Raw genomic sequence first — 25251 nt, 5'->3', positions numbered from 1 at the left:
TTACTATGCTGTGCAGTTGAGGTTTATGATGTTTTATTACAGTAATCATTCTTCACATTGGACCGACAAGGAGACTCAGGATTTATAATTGACTCTCCCTTCATGTTTATATTCAAATTCAATAATAAAGCTTCTGAAACAGACTAAGAACCCATTTCTTAAAAATATGATAAGAATATCGAGAGATGTAAAATAAATTTTAAATAAGCCAAACTGTCTCTGTTCAGTCCAGTGTGGGGTAACCAATTTTTTGTACCTGGTAGAGCTGATGCAACGTTTAAAGCACGGAAAGACAAAGGACTCCAAATCTTTATGTACCAGACTCAGGCATACTAATGAGCTTTCAGGATCTACGACATAAATTCCACCTAGAGAAGAAACACTTCTTTAAATATCTTCAACTCAGAAAGTTCATAAGAACGAGTCAAAATAATGAGCTGACAAAACCTGCCAAGTCAACTTTAGAAAAAATGTCAACAAAGGACAGTTTGAAGAAAGGTATCATATCAGAGTTTTATCACTCAAAGATGTTACATATATCTGAAGGATCTCATAACAGACTTAAGGCTCCAAAGGAAGATTTACTGCTAGAGTTATCTGAGGAAGATCGGCAAACAGCATGCAAACCGGCCAACACCAGCTCTATCAACACAGCTCTTAAAATGATCCTATTTAAATGGTTAATGTGGATTTATATAACACTAGTGGACCTTAATAGGTATAACAGAGAGATGTATGTCCAAAATGAACAGAAGACAGAAGGACTCTGGTTCACTGTATGTGGTATTGTAGGAAAATTATGCTGTTTTGGAAAGAGGTAAAAAAAACAAATATTATAATAATACAAATAATAATAAATAATATTGGATCCAAAGCTGTTTGTGTTTGGACTGTACCCAGAAAAACATACCATAATTATACTAAAAACGAACAGACATTTATAAACTTAAGTTTGCTCAATGCGAAAAGATATATATCACTGACCGACTGTAAACCAATGGTTGCAGCAGATGTTATCTGTCCTCCCTCTGAAAAAAATTACATGTATATTAAAGGGCAAACAGGATTTGTTTGAGTTCATCTGGAATCCCTTCATCATGTATGCCAGGGATCTGAACATGTCAGAAGACGGTACAAGTGACTGAAAAAAATGTCAACTGCAGTTCCTAAAGACAATTCTGTTAGAGGACACACGCTGTTGAGTGAGGATTGTGAGAGCCATTTTGTTGATTTCTGTTGTATTTTATTTTGGCCTGAACACAATGTCTAAGTAATACTACTACTGCTGTCATACTTTGCAGAATGTTCAAGTTGTTTGTCTAAACTGCTAGAAAATTTTTGGGAAAAAAAGATACATATCCTCTCATCTTCATATCTTAGTTTTGTATAGAAAAAAACCTGGGGTTTGGAATTGTCCATTTGTTTTGGCTTTTCTGGCCCTAAAATCCAATGAGTGAATGTACCATAGCTAGATGCTACAATGTTGAGTTGACCACATTCTTTGTTTTCTTACCAAATGAAAAACACTGCAAGTAGCTAACTTTCTATCAGTGACATGAATTACATAAAGGCTCACCTGATTACAGCAATGCTGTTTGAAATCTCAAGTGTTAAACTGAAAATCACATTTCCTTAAGATTTAAGGAAGACTGCTGCTTTTCAGAAGCTAGCCATGCTAATTATGCTAACTGCTAATATAAGATGCTAAACCTAATCCATTTATTATTTTAATATCGTAGTAAAACCATATTTTGTTCCCTCTCACAGGTGTGACATCACCTATGCTCACTTTAAATAATGACCACTCAGCACAGAGAACACAAAAATATTCTGAGAATTTCTTAAGACACATTTTATGAACTCACCACAACTGCCGTTCAGCCACAAAGGTACACATGGACACAATCTTTAAATGTGGGCTTACCTTAATGCAGCAGGCTGTGTACAACATGGCAGGATTTTAAAACTGATAAACTATCAAGCAGAATATACAACCTTATTGTTTATAAGTAGAAACATAAGTAAGTCAAGATCTTGGTTGGGTGGATTTGGCTGGATAGTAAGGAGCTAAAACCCTTCCAGTTATATTTAGCTTTATTCCACTTATGAATTAAAGACCTCAACACAACCACAGGAAAGAAATTAGACAGGTGGGAAGACATTTTAGCTAAATGTTCCCCTTCACAACGCTCAACTGTTTAATGGTCATTTAATTTACCCAATGAGACAGTGAGCAACAACAAAAGTCTTAACACCAATTTTCCACATGTGATTACTTGTGTGCATTAGGAACAAAGAAAGGGCTGGGGTGAGAATTATTAAGCCAGTGCAATGGGGGAAGGAGTTAAGGTCAGTAAACTCAATAAACATTGGCAAAGGTTTATACGACTGAGTTCACAATTTATTCCCGTATGAGTTTTATATGGTGGCTTGCAAAGAAAACCTTTTCACATTTTGCTATACTTCAACTGTATTGTTGTCAAGACACTCATGTAAAATAGATCTCTGATCTCAAGGAGCTTTCTCCTGGTTAAATAAAGGTTGTAACAACAAATTTCAATGTATTTTACTGGGATTTTAAGAAATAGAAAAACTCATGCAACCAACTTTTTTCCAAGAACAGGAATCAAACCCTGGACAATCTATAGCTTCTGCACATGGTGTGTGCCTGGTCTAACAACGGAGCAAACCAGGGCGCCAGATTTACTTTTATGTATAATACTAAATTATTTTTCTAGGTTGTGCTGGTTTATGAAGTCAAATCCCAATGAAATACATAGAACTTCACAGCAACATAAGGAAAGTTTTATAGGGTATGGTACCATGGTAAGGCAAAAACAAATACTATATAGATACCAATAAGAAACAAGGAAAAGATACCTAAAATCCAGGACAACTTCATCACTAACACCGATTGTGTTTCATGTTCTGCAGACAAAAGCAAGTTTTGAAAACCGCAATGTAAATCTATACCATAATCAAATGCTTTTCAGAAGCCGGGCTTAAAGACAAGATTAAAGCCCCGGGCAGATAACATTAGATAATGATATGGAATTATCGAGTAGATATTATGGAGACACAAGGCGCGGTTAGAGTCATGACACTCAAGTATCCTTTCATCTCGCGAATGGTTAAACATCTCTCGCATCCTCCTACGCTCCTCCTTTCATCGACAAGTGCCGCCTTTTCTCTCGCTTCGTGTTAATGATTTCCCCCCTTCCAACACAGCTGTCCTCAATTCATCTTCCTCCAACTGGCCATCCTTCCTCCCCCCCTACTTTTCCCTCCTTCACAAATTATTTTTTAAACCTTTTTATCTCTTCATCTCCTGCTCTGATCCTGCATGTTTTTCCTAAAATCAGCGGACCTAATAGATTCAAGTTTCAATGACGAGTACTCTCAAAATGTTTTGAATGTATCTACTGCCCAGTCTGAGTTCTGGTCATGATACAGATGGTATTACAGCTAATACAAACTCAACTAAAACTGGATCTTTTGTAGACCTTTATGGACAGAGAAAACAGATGAATCAGGCATCAAGTCAGGTTTGTACAAACAAACAGCAGCATGAAGGCCAAGGAACAGAGAAGTTACTTGGCTTTCATGCAGGGTGAGGTCAAGGGACACAGCGGACATGTGGAAGAAGTTGCCTGGGTCAGATGAGACCAAAACAGAACTGGGTCTGCATGCAAAATAACTTGTGGTAAAATATAGGCGTGGACATCACATTACTCACCATTCTCACAGATAAAGGTGGTAGTGGATTTAGGGGTGCATTCACATCACCCCTGTTTAGTCTGCTTTAATTGAAATCCAGTTTGTTTGCTTAGACAGTCTGATTCATTTGGGGAGATGTGAGTGGAACTCTGTTGCGGAACAAAACAGCAAACTGTGTTTGCCTACAAACTTGGATCTCAGTTCGGTTGAAGTGAACTCTGATGTGGTTCAAGTGCACACGTGAATGCCAAGTGGATGGGAGATTTCTCCATAAGCAGAAAGTAGACTGTAGCGCAGGATATTTTGGGTAAATACAAAATAAACAGAGGCGCAAGTCTAAGGATAGCACAAGAAATATCTCATAGTCTTTTGCCAAAGACAAAAGAGAAATCCTACAATCAGCAGGATGCTAAAATCTAACACCACTTGATATCTTTTTTTTTTACTTTCATTAAAAAAAGAAAGTTGCACTCTGTTTTCTTCAGAGGTTTTTATGTTGTTTACTTCAGTGGTTCTTGGTGCAGTACCACTGCAGCCATGGGGGGAAACAGGTTGCTCAAAGGGTTTAGTTAGTTTGATAAAGTACAGTGGGAAAGAGAGCTGCACCAGTTGAAAATCAAACAAATATTGGCCCCCAATTGAACTAAGAGACTATTAAGGTGTGAAAACACACTAACTCTTGCCTTCCTACGCATTTCTGCTTGTGCGTTACATACATACAACATGGCCAAACATGAACAATTCAGTAAAATCAGATCCAATGGCTTCAAACTTCAGTCCACGCCTCCAGGAAGCAATGATTTCTCAAGAGCTGAGGGTCCAGACCCTGCGGATGAAGCAACACATAGAACAACGGCCTGGTTTTTACCAGGCTAAACAGGAAACTTGTAAGCAACTACAAAAGACTTGAGACTGAGGTAGTGGTTCATCAATACTCTCTAACAAGGTATTTTAAATAGTGCAAAGGAACAGGGTTGTTGTAATATAAACTCTGTGAGCAGTATAATATTGTGGTTTAAGCTAAAATTCTCCTTCTTTAACAACTAGAGCAACACCACAGTCCTCCCATGACGTGAATACTCGACCTTTTGCTTCTCATCTCCGCTGTCGCTCCCCATTAAACAGGGGAATGATCAGAGGGGCATCTTTAAGCTTTAATACACTATGAATAATTAAATTGTGTATAAGCATGCTTACACACACACACACACACACACACACGCACACACAATAAAGGACACACGGTTGAGCCTATCAGTGGCAAGCAGCTTCCCCCAGCCAGAAAGACCCAGAGGGAGAAAGGGAAGCCTGATCTGTGCCAGTTCCAGCTTCAGAGCTTCCAAAGCCGGGGCCGCTCCGAGCTGCGCATCAACAGCCCGAGCCCCGGCAATCTGAAACAATGAAGAGACAGCTGTAACTCTGACACCCATAGCTGAGAGACAAAAGGAGAGAGTGTCTGGCTCCAGTTAATTGACTTGTTGAGGGAATGAGGGAGCCGTTTAACAAGAGGAGAGGGCTCAGTGGGCTGCGGATCAAACGGGAAAAATACGATGAGCTCGAGAGATCCATGGCTTTTCTTCTGGCATTACGTATGAGCATTTGCTTATCTGTAAACACTGATCTGCTGGAACATCACGCTTACCTACCTGACGTACAGGTGTAGAAGGATTCCCATCGTTTGACGTGATTTTTACCCGGTAGACCAACACAAAGTGGTGAATAATTAAGTAAAAGTCAGCCCTGTTTACTCTGATACCCCCAATTGAAGTCCAGTGCAACCAAACCCAATTCCAATGCCTCTCTGCCTGGATTTCTAACTAAATACACAGAAAGAGATTTCTGCAAAGGAGCTGGATCAGCAGCTCTTGCTAACAACCGATGGTTTCATGTAGGACACATTAAAGTGGAATGTCATCTCTCCTGCCTGATATTGAGCTGTTAGCAGGTCATGACAGTCATTAGACAACAGTCTCTTCAGATTAATTGCAAGTCTGAAATCTACCGGAGATCTTCACTACCCACAATGCCTCTTTAAAGACACTTGGATGATGAGTTACAAGAACATTTAATTTAGCTGGGATAAATAAAGAATTTTTGATGGATACATCAGCAGAACAGCTCTTGTCAGATGTATTGGAGATGAAGTCTGAGAAGCCAGACTGAGACGGTTTGGACATGTACAGAGGAGAGACAGAGAATACATTGAAAAAAGGATGCAGAGGATGAACCTGCCAGGCAAGAGACCCAGAGGAAGATCAAAGAAGAGATTTATGGATGGAGTGAAAGAGGACATGAAAGTAGTTATGAGAAGAAGATGCGGAAGATAGGGTTACATGGAGACGGATGACTCGCTGTGGAGACTCCTAAAAGGAAGAAGCCGAAAGGAAAAGAAGAAATAAAATACTTTTGAATTGAATTAATTCTACTCTACAAATCTGGCCTTTACGAAGGAGTGGTAAGAAGAAAATGATTGAAAGACAGCTATAAGACATCATGTTTGCAGTTCATAAGTTGTGTAGCAAACACAAGAAAGTGGGACCAAAATTGAACTTTTTGACCCAAATGCAAAATGATGTGAATTAACACTTTGAGTCATCTTGAACACACATTTTCACCATTATGAAACATGTGCTGATCAGACATAACTGGAGTTAAACACAGAGCAATCCTGGAAGAAAAGCCAAATTATTTTGCAAACCACTGTAAGTCGTGGTGATATGGTTATAAACGTCTATAAACGTCACGTCATATCAGCAGGAAATCCTTTGGTTTGGGGGTCCGAGTCGTTCTCACACCCTCTGAATGCTTACATGAAACGGAGGTTTGTTCTATTTTTTTTTTTGACTGCCCTGGGTTCCTCTGCGTGTTCCATAGAGAAATGTTCCGGAGCGGTTCACGCTGTGTAACTGGGCGTATCACTTGCCGGCTGCCGTTAGGGAATGTGTGACCAGCCTGTTAAGTTAGCAGAGACGTGTTGAAGTAACATGCCGCTTCCAGTAGAACATTAATCAGTGCTATTAACTTCACCTGTCAGGGGTTTTAATGACATGAGCTGATCATTGTGTGTGTGTTGGTGCGCTGCTGTCCTCCGCCGCCGTGCGACTTGACTTGACAGCAACGTACGACCGTCTGATCGGCTCAGTCGTCAAGTTGATGCATTCTCTAATTAGTGGCGCGAAAGCTATCGCTGATCTGCGTATCTTTATTCATCCTGTGTACATCTGGAGTTTAAAGCGGCATGCTAATGGTAATTAATGAGGCAGGACTACAAAGCTGCTGGTGCACACCTCTGTGCAGCAGCAAGTATGTCAACCGTATTCGTTTAAGTGTAAGAAGGCCAGGCTGGAGGAAGGAGAACAAATATATTTTAAAAAACGGGAGGAAAAGAATGAGAATGGCAAAGTCTGATCAGCATAGAAAGAAGGGAGTGGAGCAAGACAAAAGGAGAAGAAAGACGGCAAGGAAGTCGGTTCACACTGTGGGCTGAGTCTTAGCGGGCGCGATGCGCTTTTGCATTCTGAAAAGGTCAGCGCCTCGACGGTTAACTACACTGTTTCGGAGCAGCTGATGCAGAACCGGCTCTGGCTCGTAATGAGCACTTCCTTTGACAGATTCGGATGACTTCACTCAGGCATCGTCTTAATGAATACATCACACCGAGAGAAACATCCATCTATGAGCTGCAATTTCTGCAAACATGATTAGGAAAAACGAACAGAAAACAATTTAATTTCACCAAAACGTTGTTTAAAAATCTGTAATTTTAATGTCCCTGCTGGTGCTGGACTGAAAACAAAAAGAGAGACTGGACTCTGTAAGGTGTGATGTGCCTTCAAAATCAAGAGAGACCTTTTGCAACAAGACAGAGGGGTAGGATGGGCAATGTGTACTGAAACATTTTTCAAAATATTTAGAGATGTTATTCTGAAAACAATAAAAGTCATAATTACTTATTTGTTTTGGAACTGTGTGGCTGTGACAACATAACAACAATCAGAGCACCACAAACACAAATAATGCTGTAGAAAAACATTCCCATTTCTTTAATACACCAGTCATATAAAAAAAAGTTTCATTTATGTCACTAAACTGCTCACAGTAACTGCATTTAATCATATTTTCAAATTAATGAAGAGTAGTGATGTTCTCACTAAATAAACAGAGAAAATACTCAAACTAAATCTTGACATTACAGAGTTTTACCTTCATATGTACATGAAGCGCCTATCAGTTATTGATCATATCATTTGCATATGCTGGAACAGTTGTAATTTTTCCGTGTGGCGCCCCTTCGAGCACGGCGCCCATGGGCATCACATACAATGCATATCCACTTTTTGTGCCACTGATCTTGACAAATTAATTCTTTGGGTGGGATTCAATGGAAAGTGATAAAATGACACTCGTTTGAAGGCAATAAGGTTCACATTTTAGACGGTGAAAGCCTCTATGTTGAGCATAAGAACCAACCTGGAACAGAGGAGGTGGCCTCTGGTTTCATCTTTCTAACACCTACTGTGCAGCCTTAGCTTGTCTCCCCAGTCAGCTACACAGAAACTCATCACTTGAGACTGAAACAATGCACATGTTGACATCGTTGGCATCCTGTTAGGACTGTTGGTGTTCAACACACTAACTGAGAATTGAATAAGGGTTAGGGACAGGAGTTTATGTGAGCTTGTTGGGTTCATTAGTGATAACAATCGCCTCATTATTTGTCTGATATTTCCAACCTGAAGTTCCAGAAATTAAGAAGCTTCTTGGAACAGAGGTGAAAGGTCTTCAAGATAACAAGAGAAACCCAGATGCCTTCAATTAAAACTCTCAAGGTTATCATGTCCTGGATGTGTGAGAATCTACCCTAAAAGTAAAAACAGAAAAAATAAAAAAATAAAGCTCAAATCAGAGGAGATTATTTGGGAGTCAGTTTCCATCTCTGCTGTCAATCACATTCTGCATTAATTTATTTGTGGGACATCAAACGTCCTGAGTGACAAAACAACATACAAAATGAATGAACGCCTTAATTAACAGGCGGGCAAAATGCAATCAGCAGCAGCAGAATAAGAAGGCAGGCTGCAACCTCAAAATAAAACATGCAAACAAACCAGTTTTTCTATTAGGTTTTCTGCTGTTTTTTTAATATTGCCTTTTTCCCCTATTTCCTTGAATCTAAATAAAGTCATCTGAATCCACCCCCCAACCCCAGGGGTGGCTACGGCCGCAGCCCAATCGGCTCCACCGGCTCCCAATGCTGGGATTCACTGGAGCACGGCAAATCTGTTTCCCTCTGTTGTTTGTTTGCGCTGGTGTTTGTTTCTCTCATTGTTTGTGTTTATGCGCCTTTTCCCGTTGATGGCCTTCTCAAGTGTTTCTCCGACTCTGGCAATTTTCTGCCTGGTCGCCTCTAATGTGCTTCTCTGTTTATCTGCTGTCACAAAAGAGCTGATTTATATACATTTACAAATCCAGGAAGTGACAGTGGAGAATTATATTTACCTCAAAAAGTAAAACGCCCCCTCTCATTCCCCCCCCAAAAAAACAAAAAACAACTAGTTATCTATTTACAGGTGTGCGGAGAAGAAAAGGGAATCTTTGGTGAGTTTACCAACGCTGCATTTTCACAGATGCTATGAGTTTTATCAGATATGAAGTGAAGTCAGCCTCGAGAAATATGACAAATGCCTTTGGGAATATAACCAGTGTACTGTGAATTCAATCACTCCAGCAACTGACTGCTAATGACACAGGGGGAAACTTTTCCAGGCAGCGGTGATGGGCAATATTGCCTTCAGCGGAGGCTACGAACTGGCAAATTGGAACAAAATCGAGACTGGAGGAGATAAATGTGTGACAAAACTAGCGCTGTTGGCCAAAGTGAGCATATGCGTGGCTTCAAAATACTACCTATTCAATGACAGAGAGCAGGAGGATGCATCGGCAGCCCGGAGCTGTCTCCTCGCTGTCTGCCGCGTCAATAACAGTGATCTGTCTGTGGCTGTGGGACGAGTACGACTTCCTGTTTACCGTTTCTTCCTCCGCTCTCAGACTTATGTCTCCTAAACACTTTAAACTGCAACCAGATACTTTTGCTCTTTTACATATGCAAGAAATTTATTGGCAATTTCTTTTTATTACACAGAACATTTTAAAGGCGCCCAGCTTTTGATTTGAAGAAATTTTATTCAGTGGAGGAGAAAAAAAATCCCATCTTAAAATAAGTTGCAAATTGGAGTTAAGTGACAGGTAGAAGCTGGAATCACACCTACAACCTTCTGATTGCAACTTAACCTATTGTAGCCCACAAAATAAGGGTGGGTGACAGGGACTTAGAATTTTATTGCGATACTTTGTGGAACTATTGTGATAACAATAAAGATTAGGATTAAAATAAACCTATATTAGTTATTTTTCAGGTATCTGTGAGGGTGTGAATGTATGGCACAGCATTCATATCACCTCTGCAGGTGGAGAGTTATCAAATCAATTCGTAATTCAGTGGGTTTATGTCTGTGTTTAAAAAACATTTCAGCTGTTTTTTCTCTAACGGATCGGTATTGGCCAATATTAAACCTCAGATATCGGTAGTAAATAAAAAAAGCAAATCGGTGCATTTCTACTAAAAACATATCAATAGTGCGTTTTGTGACATTCTCTCTGGAAATTCAAAGCGAATACTGAAGGAACAAACTGAAAAACTGTTAAAAACTTACATTTGTTATTATACCTAAGCTTACAAATATTAGCTCTTTATTTATTTTTACATTTTTAACTATAGTTACTAAGAGCCATTGTGAAAGATCTGCTGGTGGCTCTGAAGCCGGAGGTTGCAGACCCCTGCCTAACTCCTAGAAAACCTGTAGTTTGTTTCTGTGTTTCACAGTGAGATTGTTGCTACATTGAAAGAAAGGAGTTATTTTCAGGCTTTTACAAATCTTTTACCAGAAGTGACAACATACTTATGTGTGTCTGTATATCTGAAGGCCACTGGAATATTTTCTAGAGACGCTTTAAGTTAAACTCAGTGGTGATGCACACAGGAAACCATACACCAAACACAAAAACAACAGGAAATTCCTAGAGCCTCCAACCCGAGAGCCACATACAACACAGACCCACACACACCTACTTCACACCCACCCATGCTGAGTGCACCGAGCAGCATGTTTTTCCTGATTATACCCTTTCAACATCTCAGTTTTCTTCCAAAAACAAAGATGGAAGTGAGTGAAAAACCAAGAGAAAAGTGGCAGCAGCGATTGAATAGCCAAGTGTGCTGGCATCCATGCAGCACAAAAGGAGAAGAAGGGGGACAAAAATCTGACAAGTCACAAGAAAATGAAGGAAATGCCATAGAAAGTTCTGGGGAAAAATATGTAGCATCCAGTAATGAGACGGTCCAATATTTTTAAAAAAAGACAGTTTAACAGAGAATATTTGAGATATTTTCTTCTTCTACCATGTTTGTGAACAAGCCAGGGAGAGTCAGAGAACTTGACAAAGACCCGGGCCCCATGAGTGGATGAGGGGCTTACATGCAAATATAACATTTGGGACGACAAGCGCATGCTTCCATTTGCATACCCATTCACCCCGACTTGTTTATAAGTGAATAAATCTAGCGCTGCTTAGAGTGCAGCAGCTGCTGCTGGGCCACTCACAGCAGCACTAATTCACCCCATCACACACACACACACACACACAACTTCAGGCGCTGCGCGGCTCCCAGCTGCACCGCTAGGGTTGCTATGCACATGTGCTGAAACCGTATGGGTGCAGATGTGCACGCCTGCTATTCATTCTTGGAAATGTGTTCACATGTTGCGTAACGTGGCTAACTGTGCGTGCTAACACTGACGCTCACCTTGGACATGTTGACCCGGCCCTCCTGGAAGGAGCAGTCGCTGGCGTTCTGCGTGCACATGTGGCGGTATTTGCACCAGTGGCAGGGGAAGTTGGCGTTGACACAGGACAGGCACCTGGAAGGAATCGAGAATTTGAGACAAACAGGAGGGGGGAGGTTAGAGGAGGCTACCTTTTTAAAGCAATAACATAATTAAGAGGTAAAACCCGAGGTTTTTAACCACTTTCTTGTTTTTTGGTAATTATGTACATCACTGTTTTTACTTAGAAAACGGAAGAAGAACAAATAGAAAACATGAAAAATCCAACGGTGTGAGGAGGGGAAAATAAACTGATGAGGTTTCTTGAGGCTGCAGAAGGACCAAAAGGACTTTATTCATTTGAATAGAACTACTAAAAGCAACTGTCAGACATCCTCACCTTACCATTAACCTGCCAGCATCTGGATGTGCCGGCTTTGTGCCTGAACCAATCACTTTTCATGTGGACCTCCCCATATTTACTCCAACTTAAACTGGTTGTAGGGGAGGAGGAGAACAAATCAATTTTACATCAGTTCTAAAGGCTAATAAATAAATTCATGAGCACAAAACCAAAATATATTGTATCTATAATTGCAGTCTGTGTTAGTTAGGTTTATAAACATACAATATAGTTCCAGTAAGCTGTAATTTTCCCCCACTAATTATGGTTTTTATTTGTTTTAGTTAACGAATGGGTTTTCTTAATTTCAGTTATTGTTCTTTTGTTTGCTTTAGGTAAATGTAATAACCTTGTTTATAACACAATTTGTCAAACTAATTGACAAACGGAGGACAATCAAAATGACTGAAAACACATTCAGGTCTGGCTAACTAGGCGAGTTCACTGTGAGAGCAGACTGCAAAATGCTAAAAGAAATCCCTAAAAATTCCAGGACATGTCTAGACAAAACTTCTTTAGGAAAGTTATGGAACTTCCTCGAATGCTGGTTGGAGCTTAACTGCAGTATCTGCCATATGGGGTCGGTGAGTACAGGTATACCCAGGATGGACACATCATGTTAGGGTGTGGTGTGACTTTCCAACCTTCCTCAGGGGGTTTTATATGCCTTAGTAACCTAAACTACCAATCACAAACTCAGTTGAATTACTTGTGGAGCAATAAAAATGAGTAGCATTTCTATTACAGCAGAGCTCAAGCTGCCAGGGCACTAGAAAATGCGTGGCACTTCTGAAACATTCCCTAAATGAACAGACATCTCAGCCCTGAAACCCTGTTGTACCAAATTCTCATCGATTATCAACAAACATATCAATGAAATCCAGAAACGGAGCAGAAACGAACAAAACCCAAAAAGTCTGGGGGTTTAAATCAAACTCTGAGCCTGAGAAAAACCAAACTTCTACAGCATCAACTGTTTATGGTCAAATCTCCATAAATCACGTTAGAAAAACAAATGTAACTACGGTCTCTTGCATTAAGATTTTATTCCAGCTGTCAGGCAGGCCAAGGCGGATGCTGAAAACAGCTGAGGGAGAGAGAGAGAGCAGTCAGAGCCGGAGCAACACTCCCTCCTTCTTATTCTCCATGCTTGGAGGCTTAGTGAGAACTAAGCTGGCAGACTAAGATAAGCCTGTTTTTATATAACATTTTTTTCTCTCTCTCTCTCTTTATTCATTCAGAGTTGAGGAGGCAAAATGAATATATACACATTCAAAGATGGATTAGAAGACAAAAACAAGGCTATCATGTGGAATGGAAGAAAATACTGTGCAGGAATAAAATGGCTAGTTAAAGTTTTTAATTTACTCAATGTCAGACATTTAACAGGAGGGAGATGATAGTAAGTAATAGGAAAACAACATTTTCTCTTAAAGCGCCTGCTTGATCACATCTTTTGCAAGTACGTTCTTATCAGCACTGGACTAAATTACGTTCTGCTTTCTGTCAATCATGTGACTCCTGCTTGAAGAAACACAGCCTCTCTCTTCCTAATCTTAGTCATATAGTAGAGAACACGTAATCATTCAACATGCAAACGTGAAGAGTGACAAAAAAAACAAGCCTGCTTTTGAAAAAGTCTTCAACTTTTCCTTGTTTCGTCCTTTTTCTTGTTTAAGCAGGATGTTGTTTTCTAGCTGTTACATCACACTAAAACAAAATGGGATTCAACTGGATCAAGAAATCTAATGTTTAATTAGCTGGTCCTGCCAGAGTGCTCAGTCAGTCCTCCAACACCACCCACAGTCAATGTTCTGTAGATTAGAGCCACTAAAAGGCTCCTGAGTCTCCCTCCACATCACTAAAAGGGCAGCCAAAGAGAACATGAGTTAACTGATATGAAAAACAGGAAACAAATGTTGTTCCTGTAAATAAGCAACTTGTTTGCTTGCACCAACCAATTGTCTAATTTCTTAACCCTCCTGTTATGTTCGTTTCTAGGGTACAGCAAAAATGTTCGTGGGTCAATTTGACCCAGGGAGTGTTTAATCATGCAATAGTGTCAGAAACCAAAAAATTCCTCCAAAACATTTTTGTATCTGATTATTAACTCCAATACTAACCATTTCAATCAATATTTGTGCAATGATGTTTTATTATTTCTCAGAAATTAAGGATCAATGACGACAACCTACTCATTTACTCATTTGGACATAAAAAATGGAATTTAGATTTTTAATGTCCACTGAAAAAAACCTAGACACAAAGTTGACCTTTGGTAAATTATTTTATATTATACTTTTTTTTTTTTACCAAAGGGTGATCTATATAATTGAACTTGAGACACACATACTGTTCTGGGTCAAATTGACCCGCTGATTAAAATCAAGATAAATGAGTCATGCAGAGAGTATTTATGTTTTCATCCACTTCTGCTGAGTGTCACTCAGTGTGGGTGGAGTTTGTCCACAGGAATAGAAAAGATTCCCGTCAAAGGTTGTGTGAACACCTGCTTTCTCGCAGTTTCCTAGTGAAGTAAAGAGAATAGTGAGAAAGTGGGCTTGTGTGTGTGTGGTTGCGTGTGTTTGTGTGTGAGTGTGTGTGTGGTGAAATATGGTTCATAACTGCAAGGAAACATATAGAATTGGACATTTTAAAATCTTTTTTTGCACTTTAACCTGACTGCCGGGTCAAATTGACCCGAACAGTATCGATGTAAAAAGTAGACCTAGGGTTTGGTACAAATGTGTAAAATGAATAAATTTTCAACTTATGTCTAGAGTGCACCTATTAAGACAAATAGAAAACGTTTCATGCAAAAAAAAATGCTTCTATTTTTTTTTTTTAATTTGTAAATTTTAAAACGGGTCAATTTGACCCGGAACATAACAGGAGGGTTTTAAAGACAGAATAAAGACCAAAATGTAGGAAAGAGCTTTTCTTTATTAGCAACCCCCCAGACACATTATTTGGATGTGGAGGGTTGTTTATGTTTTTACCTCCGACATAAACTGTGAAGTAGACGTTTAAAATACTTCTTCAACTGGAGCATTTCCTCCTCTATTTCCATAAAAGGCCAAAAGCTGTGTTTGATTTAAAACATGCTAGAGTTTAACAGGAAATACAAACTCTAGGCGATATTAAGCTGGATTAACAGAAGCAGAATGCTGTGAAAATTCAACCAACTTGACATCCTTTAACAACAAAACCCCAACCCAAAGGTTCGTGTTATTATTAAAAATACTACACTCCATACCAGCATTGTTTAATCTGTAAGGCTTTTATTCTGACACATGATGTGGAAAAAGAGGGAGATAAAGCACAGCTACAGACAATTACACTGTTTCCTGATCACATCTTTTACCTTAAAAAGTGCCTGAAGTCTTCATCCACCCAGCAAAAAACTCCATTCCACAGGTTAAAGGTCGTGGTGTACAAACATCCACAGGATTTCACGTTTTTTGTTCTCAAAACTTTTAATACTTTTGCTTACATTTATATTTTGAAAGCAGGACTTCATGTCTTTCTTCTCAAAACTTGTAATGATTGCACTCAAAACTTCTCCTCGTGCTCACACTTAGTCTCTGCTCAGACTCTGCTCACTTACAAAACATGGAACTCCCTTTTTGGAGGTTCCCACGTACTCTTTGCTGTACTCTATGCGGTACTCTATGCTGTACTCTTTGCGGTACTCTTTGCGGTACTCTATGCGGTACTCCTTGCTGTACTCTATGCTGTACTCTATGCGGTACTCTATGCTGTACTCTATGCGGTACTCTATGCTGTACTCCTTGCTGTACTCTATGCTGTACTCTATGCGGTACTCTATGCGGTACTCTGTGCTGTACTCTATGCGGTACTCTTTGCGGTACTCTTTGCGGTACTCTATGCGGTACTCCTTGCTGTACTCTATGCGGTACTCCTTGCTGTACTCTATGCGGTACTCTTTGCTGTACTCTTTGCTGTACTCTATGCGGTACTCTATGCGGTACTCTATGCGGTACTCTATGCGGTACTCTATGCGGTACTCTTTGCTGTACTCTATGCGGTACTCTTTGCTGTACTCTATGCGGTACTCTATGCTGTACTCTATGCTGTACTCTTTGCTGTACTCTTTGCTGTACTCTATGCTGTACTCTATGCTGTACTCTGTGCTGTACTCTGTGCTGTACTCTGTGCTGTACTCTATGCGGTACTCTATGCGGTACTCTATGCGGTACTCTTTGCGGTACTCTATGCGGTACTCTTTGCGGTACTCTATGCGGTGCTCTTTGCTGTACTCTATGCTGTACTCTGTGCTGTACTCTGTGCTGTACTCTATGCGGTACTCTATGCGGTACTCTTTGCGGTACTCTATGCTGTACTCTGTGCTGTACTCTGTGCTGTACTCTATGCTGTACTCTGTGCTGTACTCTGTGCTGTACTCTATGCTGTACTCTATGCTGTACTCTGTGCTGTACTCTATGCTGTACTCTATGCTGTACTCTGTGCTGTACTCTGTGCTGTACTCTATGCTGTACTCTATGCTGTACTCTGTGCTGTACTCTGTGCTGTACTCTATGCTGTACTCTATGCTGTACTCTGTGCTGTACTCTATGCTGTACTCTATGCTGTACTCTATGCTGTACTCTATGCTGTACTCTGTGCTGTACTCTGTGCTGTACTCTATGCTGTACTCTGTGCTGTACTCTATGCTGTACTCTATGCTGTACTCTATGCTGTACTCTGTGCTGTACTCTATGCTGTACTCTATGCTGTACTCTATGCTGTACTCTGTGCTGTACTCTATGCGGACTCAAAGCAGATGTCTGCCGTGCAAAGATACATTTTTATGACACATTAAACCACCCAGTGGCAACAGTGTTCACATTGAACTGGTTTTCATGTGACACCAAGCTGATAAGATTGAAAATAGGGGTTACACAATCTAATATTGTTTTAAAGTTGACACCAACATCATAAAAGTCCACAGAGTTGTCGCGGTGACGTCACAGAAACTTAAGCAAAAATGCTTCACAGCTACAGGCTTTATTAACTATATTCACACAAATATTGACCTGGTATATTATGCAGAATTATAAAAACAAAAAACATAACATCCCAGACATCTTCATCAGCAGCAGAGAAGAGAGGTGGTCTGTTAAGTTGAATCTGATTTTTTATTTTTTATATTCAAACAATGGCAGGTAGTGATGATCGGGTACATTTTGGATTGCTGCACAAATTATTACATCAACCACAATTGTGCTTTTGGAACACAATAAACTAACCTTGTTATGAACGGATCCCGTTTGATAGTTAACATAAGCTCTTTAGAATTACTGCTCATCTGCTTAGACACAAGAAATTTACGGTTGGTAAATTTTGCAAAAGTAAAAATCAGATGTTTACTTTGTGACACTTGGTTACCAGAAAACGCACTCATCTCTTATCTACAGATTAACAACAAATATTGTTGTTGTTCAAAAAACACAAGATTTCTTCCTGCTCTTTTGAAATATTACCAGATAGATCCAGCCGCATGTTCTGATACATATATTGTGGAGGTGCATGCAGCAGTACAAGCTGCAATAACGGTGAAAGGAAGTGGCAGTTATTTTGAGGTGTAGAGTAATAGGAACTTTCCATGCATTGCAGGGAGGCATTGAAATGCTTTGTTTGCTATGGCCCCAATAATTGTGTTGAAAACTTCCTAATTTCTTTTCTCCTAATCTTTAGCAATAAACTCATTTAGATTTTTTAAGTACATATATTTTGCATAATAAAGCATAATGTTAGCATAATGTAAAGCTAGCATTGGATATTAAAGATAAATCTTGTCCACACTGTAAAGCACAAAAACATCTTAATATAACCAACATTTGTCTTTACCTAATTTGCATAAACCCACAAGGATTCATATATTTAAATAGGACATCATCAGAAAGGTACTTTAGACAGAACTCCATCACAATATTGCAATCTTTTGTCCCTTAATATAGAATGGTGTGACTGGCAAGTCACATGAGAAAACGTCACTGTAATAAGACTCAGAGAGATTAAAACTCAACTGGAGGACAACTGCTTAACTAGCCAGATGCCTGAAAGGACGTCCTCAAACTGAATTTCACTCTAGACCTTGCACTGCCTTTCTCTATGTCCTTGGTTTATTCAGATTTTGTGAGGGTTAACTCCTAATTTGTTTGCAGTGGAGTGATGGTCTCATGGCAGGGGGCTTTACATAGTCAGAGATAAGCTATTGAAACCAGTCTCAACTGCAGTCTGAGGTTTCTAATCAATATCAGTGGATTTCCACAGGGAGAGGGGTGGGCTGAGGTTATGCTAACAGTCCGATGTTTGTTAGCAGAGCTCGTGAGTCAGTTCCTCCTCACTATTAACCCCGGGGTTCATCGATTTCTTGTTGCAGGCACGCGTGTGTGCACATTCACAGACATGCTATGTATGCTCACACCTCTAAAAGCCACACACACCCACACGCACGCACACCCCCTTATATGGGGCGACAAACTTACACACACAAGCTGTCACTTGCATTGACATCCAAGCATTCCTCTGGGTCACCTGGCCGGTTGAGACTTGTCTTACAGTAGAGATGTCAATGCCTGGACAATAGACCTGGGGTAAGTGGTTGTGCTGCTGCTGCAATGTAGTCAATAAAAATCGCCTGCTGTTTAGCAAGGCCCAGCAACAGAGCTGGGTCAAATGCCTTTTCATCTCCTCTAAGCTTTTGTTCTTGTGAGGCCGGATCGATGGAACAACGCTGTTGATATGCAAGCAAGCCAAAGCATGTATGGAGGGAGTCAACAATCATATCCTCAATTAAATCTGGCGAGTGTTGATGAAGTCACAAATAAGGCTGCAATTCTGTCCTAACAAGGAGAGCTCAGTCCGTCTGGGTCGATACTCTGCAGAACGTCCTTTTGGGATATGTCTGCACCAGCTACACACGTCTACAGACTGACATTTGACCATTTTTCTTTGCAAGCTCAATCAGACTTGAAAGCTCTGGTCTATAAACAAAATCTGACTCAATTGGATTTAGACCTGGACTTTGACTGGGACATTATAAAATGTAAATATGACTTGAGATAATCTCTTCAATTGCAGCTGTTAGAATTGTTATTCTGCTGAAAGGTGAACCTTTGCTCCATTGAAGTTATTTGCAGCCTCTAAAAGCTTTTCTTTCAGAATTGCCCTGTATTTACCTCAACCCATATCCTCAACAACTCCATTAAGCTTCCACAGTCATGCTTAAGGAAGGTAACAGTGGGGATACTGTGGAATTTTAACTCCCTGTTTGCACAAAACTAGCAGGATAGTAAAATGTAAATGTTTTGTTACAAACATTGCACCTGTCTTTACATGGTCACAATGTTTTGGGCAGACAAAAATCTGAATAATGGCCATGTAAATGCCAATGGAAAACATTCAAAGTCAGTCACATCATTTTGCGCTCGCGCCCTCAGGCCCGATTCTTACCAGCAGACAGCACAACAATGACAGACTTCCATCTTCAGTCTGAGCTGCTGCATCTTTTGAAAAAAATTGGGAGATTAAGCTAAAACTGCTGATCGTGGAACAAATAAACGAAGACGCATAGATTACACATGCCAGATCACACACCTCTACAGAAGCCAAGGGTTACAAAAGTTGCCCCTGGATTAGTGAGTCCACAAACGTTTTACTGCCTCCCACAGGCCTGACATGCATATTACATCATTTCCAGTGCTATTTGTTTTGCCATTTGTTTTTCCATTTTGGGCGTAGCTTTTTGTCAGGTAATCAAAGGGAAACGTTTCTATAAACAGGACCTTTGTTTTACACAAGGAATTTTGCACATTTTAAAATTCAAATTTAAAACCTTTTAAGACCATTATCAGTAAAATGTAAAACCTGCATCATGACAGAAATGCATATTTCATAGAGCAGTAGTGTCAAACTTTTTAGCACACAATGAACATAGCATCGTCTTGGTTGGTGTCAGAAGTGAACCAATGACGAATGTCGTCCAGCCAACCGGCGATAAATTTACTCTCTCTACCCATGAGAGACGCAACAGAGCTAGCCAGCTAGCCAGGTTATACTAACAGCTAGTTATCAGTAGCTGTCGCAACCCCAAAAAACACAATAATAATGTTTGAGGGTGACTCAAACATTCGTCTGACAGAAAAGTCAAATGAGAAAAGAAAAAAACATAAGATAGTCCTGCCATGACAACATTTATTGTATTATATTGTTATGTAATTAGCAAGGCCATCTTACATTTTAAAATTAATTTAAGACATTTTAAGACCTTAATTTTAGATACATGAATTTAATCTTATACAAGACAAGCAGCATTTTAGAAGTAGATCTAGATGTTCAACTTTATTTTACTTACATGTTTGCTGTGTCCCATACCTGGCTTATGGCATGCTGCACTGGGCTTTATTCAGGGGCATCAAGGTAGAAAGGATTGAATACATACGTACGCTGCTCTTTTCAGATCATTTACTTGTAAATTAAAAAAGAAAAGCGGTTATGAATATTTTTCCGTCCCCTTTCTATTGTGCATTACTGATGTACTGTCACATTACATGAAAAAACAGTAAATAAATCCTTTTGCAGGACGCTGTACCTTCTAGTCTAAACAGAGTGGCTTTTCAGCTTGATCACCAAACAAATCCCTTTGAGTTTTATCCAGTGCCGCTACACAGCGAGCAGCAATAAAGTGATGCATACATCATTAAGTTACGCAGCCCAGGAACCAAATGAGAAGTTTAGATTCTCAGTGGGGTGGCTCAAACTCATTACTCGATATTATTGGAGATTGTCAGAGCAATGTCCAAAAGCAGCGAGTCGGTGAGTCTCAACTCTCAGTTTAATTAAAGAAAATGGGATGCATTCATTGAAAATTGGACAATGCCAGAGAAATCAGCACCATCAACTAATGGATGGGTGATCACAAAACAAAGATGAGCCTAAACAGTGTCGCACATGAGGAGTCCGAAAGTTGATGAACAAGGGAGGAGAGGGAAGGTGGCGGGATCGCCTGGAAATGAGAGCGGCTCCTGCAGGCTGGAGTGTGGGCCGATCCCATCCGCTGAGTACCTCCTTTCACTGCTTCTTTCATATTGAAATGGTCATGGCGGCCTGAAGCTGAGTGGGGGGGAGGCGGTCGCTAACCTTTCAGCTGTGTGGGACGCATTATCCCGCCACACAATAACGCACAATCTCCGTCTTGTTTGCTAACACTGCTTTATATTTCTCCTTCCCTCTTCATGCCTCTCCAGCACTCGGGGAATGTGGGTTTTCTTCAATGCTCTGCTCTCCCCTCCAGCACCATCGCCGTTCGCTTCAATCCCTCTCTTTAAAGATGCATTATTCCTCCCTCCCGCATGCTCAATTAAACTATTCCAAATCTCTTTTTTAATGCAAATGCCTAATATTGTAAAAAGCGTATGTAAATAGCTCTCGGCATAATCTGCTGTGCCAAGTCTGCGCCTTCTGTCTCCGTTTGTTGCCTCTGACTGTGAAAGCACCTGTTTGTGCGTTCGCTTAAAGAGGATGCAGGAGCCGGTGAAGCCGGTGGTGCTTTTTTTTTTTGCGTCGTGCGTACCTTCGGGCAAGCCGTGCGAAGACACGCACACGCCCGTCTGGCCCGCCAACCTTTGGGCTGCTCTGCTTGTGCACCAGTGCTGATGCTGTAAAGCCTCTCCACCTGCTCCACACCCACCAGGACAGCTCCATTACCAGCCATCTGAAACGCTGCGACTCCTGCGCATCGACCTTCTACGGGCGGGGTCAAAGATTTCAAGGTCAAAGGTGACGGCGGTAGGGGAGTAGTGTGTAAAACGTTGGCTTACATTAAAGCTGCCGCACTGTAGTTTCGCTACAGACTCCTGAGGGGGGCCGACATCAAAGGCTTAAACAGCAGCAAGCCTATTTAAGCGGCGAAGTGGGTGGGGGGGCACAGCAGAGAATGCACACCCACGCAAAAACGTGCAGCAAACGTGCACAAAGGCAGATACTCATGAATGTCTTCCTTTTGCAGTCATTTTAATGCATCCTGCATAGGTTTTAACAAGAAAAAAGACCAAACATTAACAGTCACGTGTTAACAACATATTGTTACATGTGCAGATGACGCTGTTCTGTTTGCTCAAAGGAAAATGCAAGAGAAGTGGTCTTTAGGTTAACAGATGAACTGAATGGCATCTCTTATTGGCTGTAAAAATCCAGTCTCGGGTTAAATACAGAAAAGACAAGTGCAATGTTTGGTTTTTTTATGTTACAAGGAAAATGAAAAAGTATTCAGATAAAAGTAAAATGTTGAGGATTTTATAACTTTGAATCTAACCTTAGTCTTTAAAAATCATGTCCAAAAAGCTCAGAGTCTTTAAAATTCAAGTACAGTATACATGTGGATCTCTTACTACAGCAGAGCATTTATCTAAATGCTTTTTTTTTTCATGTTTTGTTATATTGTATGACTTGTATTGTATGGTCACTGAGAAGCTAAACAATTTTAAAACCTCTTGAATCAACATATAAGAGTGTCTCAAAGATGCATGACAAGAAATCCTGACAATATTAGCACCAACATTCTTTCTAAATCCTTTCTTTTAACTTTGAAAATCTGATATTTCATGCAAACATTTGTTGAGTTTATAAAACTCATCATGCCCTTGTGACTCCGCCTTTACAAAGATTCGTCTTTTCGAGATCAGATAAGAAGGGCTCCCTCTAGAGGTGAGTGTAGCATCCCAAAATGTAGGACTGGTTTTACAAAAACTTATCTTTTGCCGCGAAGAGTTACCGGAACAATTTTCCAAATGAAATTCTGACATGTTCTGGTTATGAAATATTTGCAGATTTGGCTAAATATAGGGATGTTAAGTATGCAGATTTGCACTTGTTATTGATGAAAGAAACTGTTTTGTGAATTGTCTCTTGGTTTGAAGTTTGTTTGGTTTAAGTGAGATTTGAATAATGATTTGACTTTATGATTAAACTGGTTTTTCACCAATTCATGATCTGTTAAGTCAAACTCTATTACATCAACCTGTCCAGGGGCAGCAGGTGGAAATTAGCATGTTTTGCTATCACCCCTTACCATGCATTTCTCCTTTTTAAAACATTATTGAAATGTTTTAAAAAGTGGTGGTTTGCCACTGTGTAAATAAATAAACAGTACAACAAAAAACAGAACATCAGAAAGTAAAGGCTGGAGAAGAGGCCCAGGTGAGCTCTCCCTCTCCAAGCCCACTCCATTTATGACCATTGCCACACAGAAACTCCAGCCAGAGCTAATTAACGGTCTATTACTATGCAGATATATGCAGGGCCGAGAGCAGATCTCAGGCAATAAATGGGCTGATGAACAAGAGGCAAGAGAGAGAGGGAGAGAAGCAATGAGATCAGAGGATGATGGGATGACCAAAGTGTTGTGTGGTAGAAACGCAACACATAACAGGTAGACCATAAAACACAGGGTTAAATCTGTAAAATCTTGAAATTCAATTCAGTTCAATGCAAAAGCACAAAAACGTCTAAAACAGATACAAAAGGTCAAACATAAAGAACTCACCTTAATGTCTGGGGTTCATAATAAAGAATAAACTTATTTCATCATTTCAACTTGGAGAGCAAATACCATCTAGCTATCACTTCGGAAGAGTTAAAACAAATTAGTGTGGAAAAAGTAATGCTTTTAGTCCTATTTTATGATTTAAATGTATCAAAAGGAAGGACAGGCAAGACTGAAAAACTGTAAATGGAAGGAATTAGCAAAAACTTTGTGCTTCTCCCACCTCACATGGCTCTCACTTTGGAGCCTTAACCTCCAAAGTGCCAAATGTAAAAGTTTTTTTGTACGTAGCCTCGTATGGGTCGGCAGCGGAAGTCCGCCAACGTCACCCAGCCAACTGGAGAAACATTTGAACTTATCGATGATGGAGGCAGCTTGCTAACTGGCTGGATAGCAAGGGTATATTGCTGACTGCATACAATTTACCCTAATAGCAAGATATAGTAGCCACTGTATTTATTATCAAAGACTAATATGCCTTTGTTAGCTAGCTATATCAGTAGCTAGTTACCGGTAGCCACCAGCAATTCCAGTCACAGAATGTAATTAAGATGTTTGCATGCGACTCAAACTTTTGCCTGACAGAAAATTCCCCCAAGAAAAAAAAAGAATTACATTAAATACTCCTGTCAGGACAAAATTGAAGTCCTGTGATTAACGTATTTAAGGTCAACTTAATCTTTTTTTAAATTTTAGACATTTTAAGGTCTTGATTTAGACACATAAATTTAAAACTCCTTATAATGCATGGACACCCGGGCAGGAGATCAGATAAAAAGGGAGCCCTCTATAGGTGAGAAGCAGTATTGTTTTGTTTTACGAAACCAACTCCTGGTTGCCTAATGAATGGTGGGAGTCTGTGCCTGGTGGACGAGGCTGCAGTCAGACAGAGCGAAGGCTGTCCAAATCCCTGGGCTGTAAATCACACTCAGCGAGTCGTGGTATTGAATGTCTTTTTATTTTTTATATAACCTGTATTTAACAAGACAAGACAGTTAGGGGCTTGCTCCGGATTGGTTGGTTGGTTTATCACTTTGCTGCTCTGTTGGTTTGTCAGCCTGGACCTCCTTTTAGTTCAAGTCCACATGGAGATATACCTGACTAATACAGGGAGGTGAAATAAAGCTGCGGATTTGCAATTATTAAGGGCCGACTTATTGAAATCAGCCTCAATTTTTCAGCTAGAAGTGTCAAAAAAATAAAAGGGAAGGAAAATAGGTGGGTGCAACAAGATGTCATAATTAAAAATAAAAGGCACCAGTCAAATCTCAAAGGAAAAATAGAAAAAACGAAAGGCAAGTCATGAATAAATTGACATAAGAGCTGTTGCTGGATATTTGTCAGGGTTATTTCAACCATTCATTTGGGAGAATGCTAATGCTGCAAAGAAGCTGTCAGCTTTGTAAGAACTGCTTTTTGTCAGAATCTATTAGAGCACATGATCTGACAGAAACTCTGACAAATACTCTCTATCTGTTTGGACTAATGTTCAACTTGGAAGCAACCTAGAATACTAATAACTCTGAAAATGACAAATGTACATACAGGATGACACCTTAGCAGTTCTATGTAATAACAGACAGGCAATTTACCGGCCACCAACTCTGCAGGGGTCAACGCAGCATGGGGCAGTTACTGGTATCAAGCTAACATTTTATCGGATCAACCCTTTGATTTAA

At 40.1% G+C, this 25251-nt stretch overlaps 1 protein-coding gene across 2 annotated transcripts in view; it reads right to left on the bottom strand.

Annotated features, from left to right (window-relative positions):
- The window catches only part of LOC114144895 (plexin-A1-like), a 286607-nt gene that overhangs the window by 103934 nt on the left and 157422 nt on the right, over positions 1–25251 (bottom strand). For both annotated transcript variants that reach the window (XM_028018126.1, XM_028018134.1), the window contains exon 9: positions 11582–11696. In XM_028018126.1, the coding sequence (XP_027873927.1) occupies positions 11582–11696 (115 nt within the window). The remainder of the gene's footprint in view (positions 1–11581; positions 11697–25251) is intronic.

The sequence above is a fragment of the Xiphophorus couchianus genome, chromosome 1 (genome assembly GCF_001444195.1).
Source record: "Xiphophorus couchianus chromosome 1, X_couchianus-1.0, whole genome shotgun sequence".
Classification (NCBI taxonomy): domain Eukaryota; kingdom Metazoa; phylum Chordata; class Actinopteri; order Cyprinodontiformes; family Poeciliidae; genus Xiphophorus; species Xiphophorus couchianus.
Note: the sequence above shows the minus strand (reverse complement) of the source record. Positions and strands in the feature narration are given on the sequence as shown.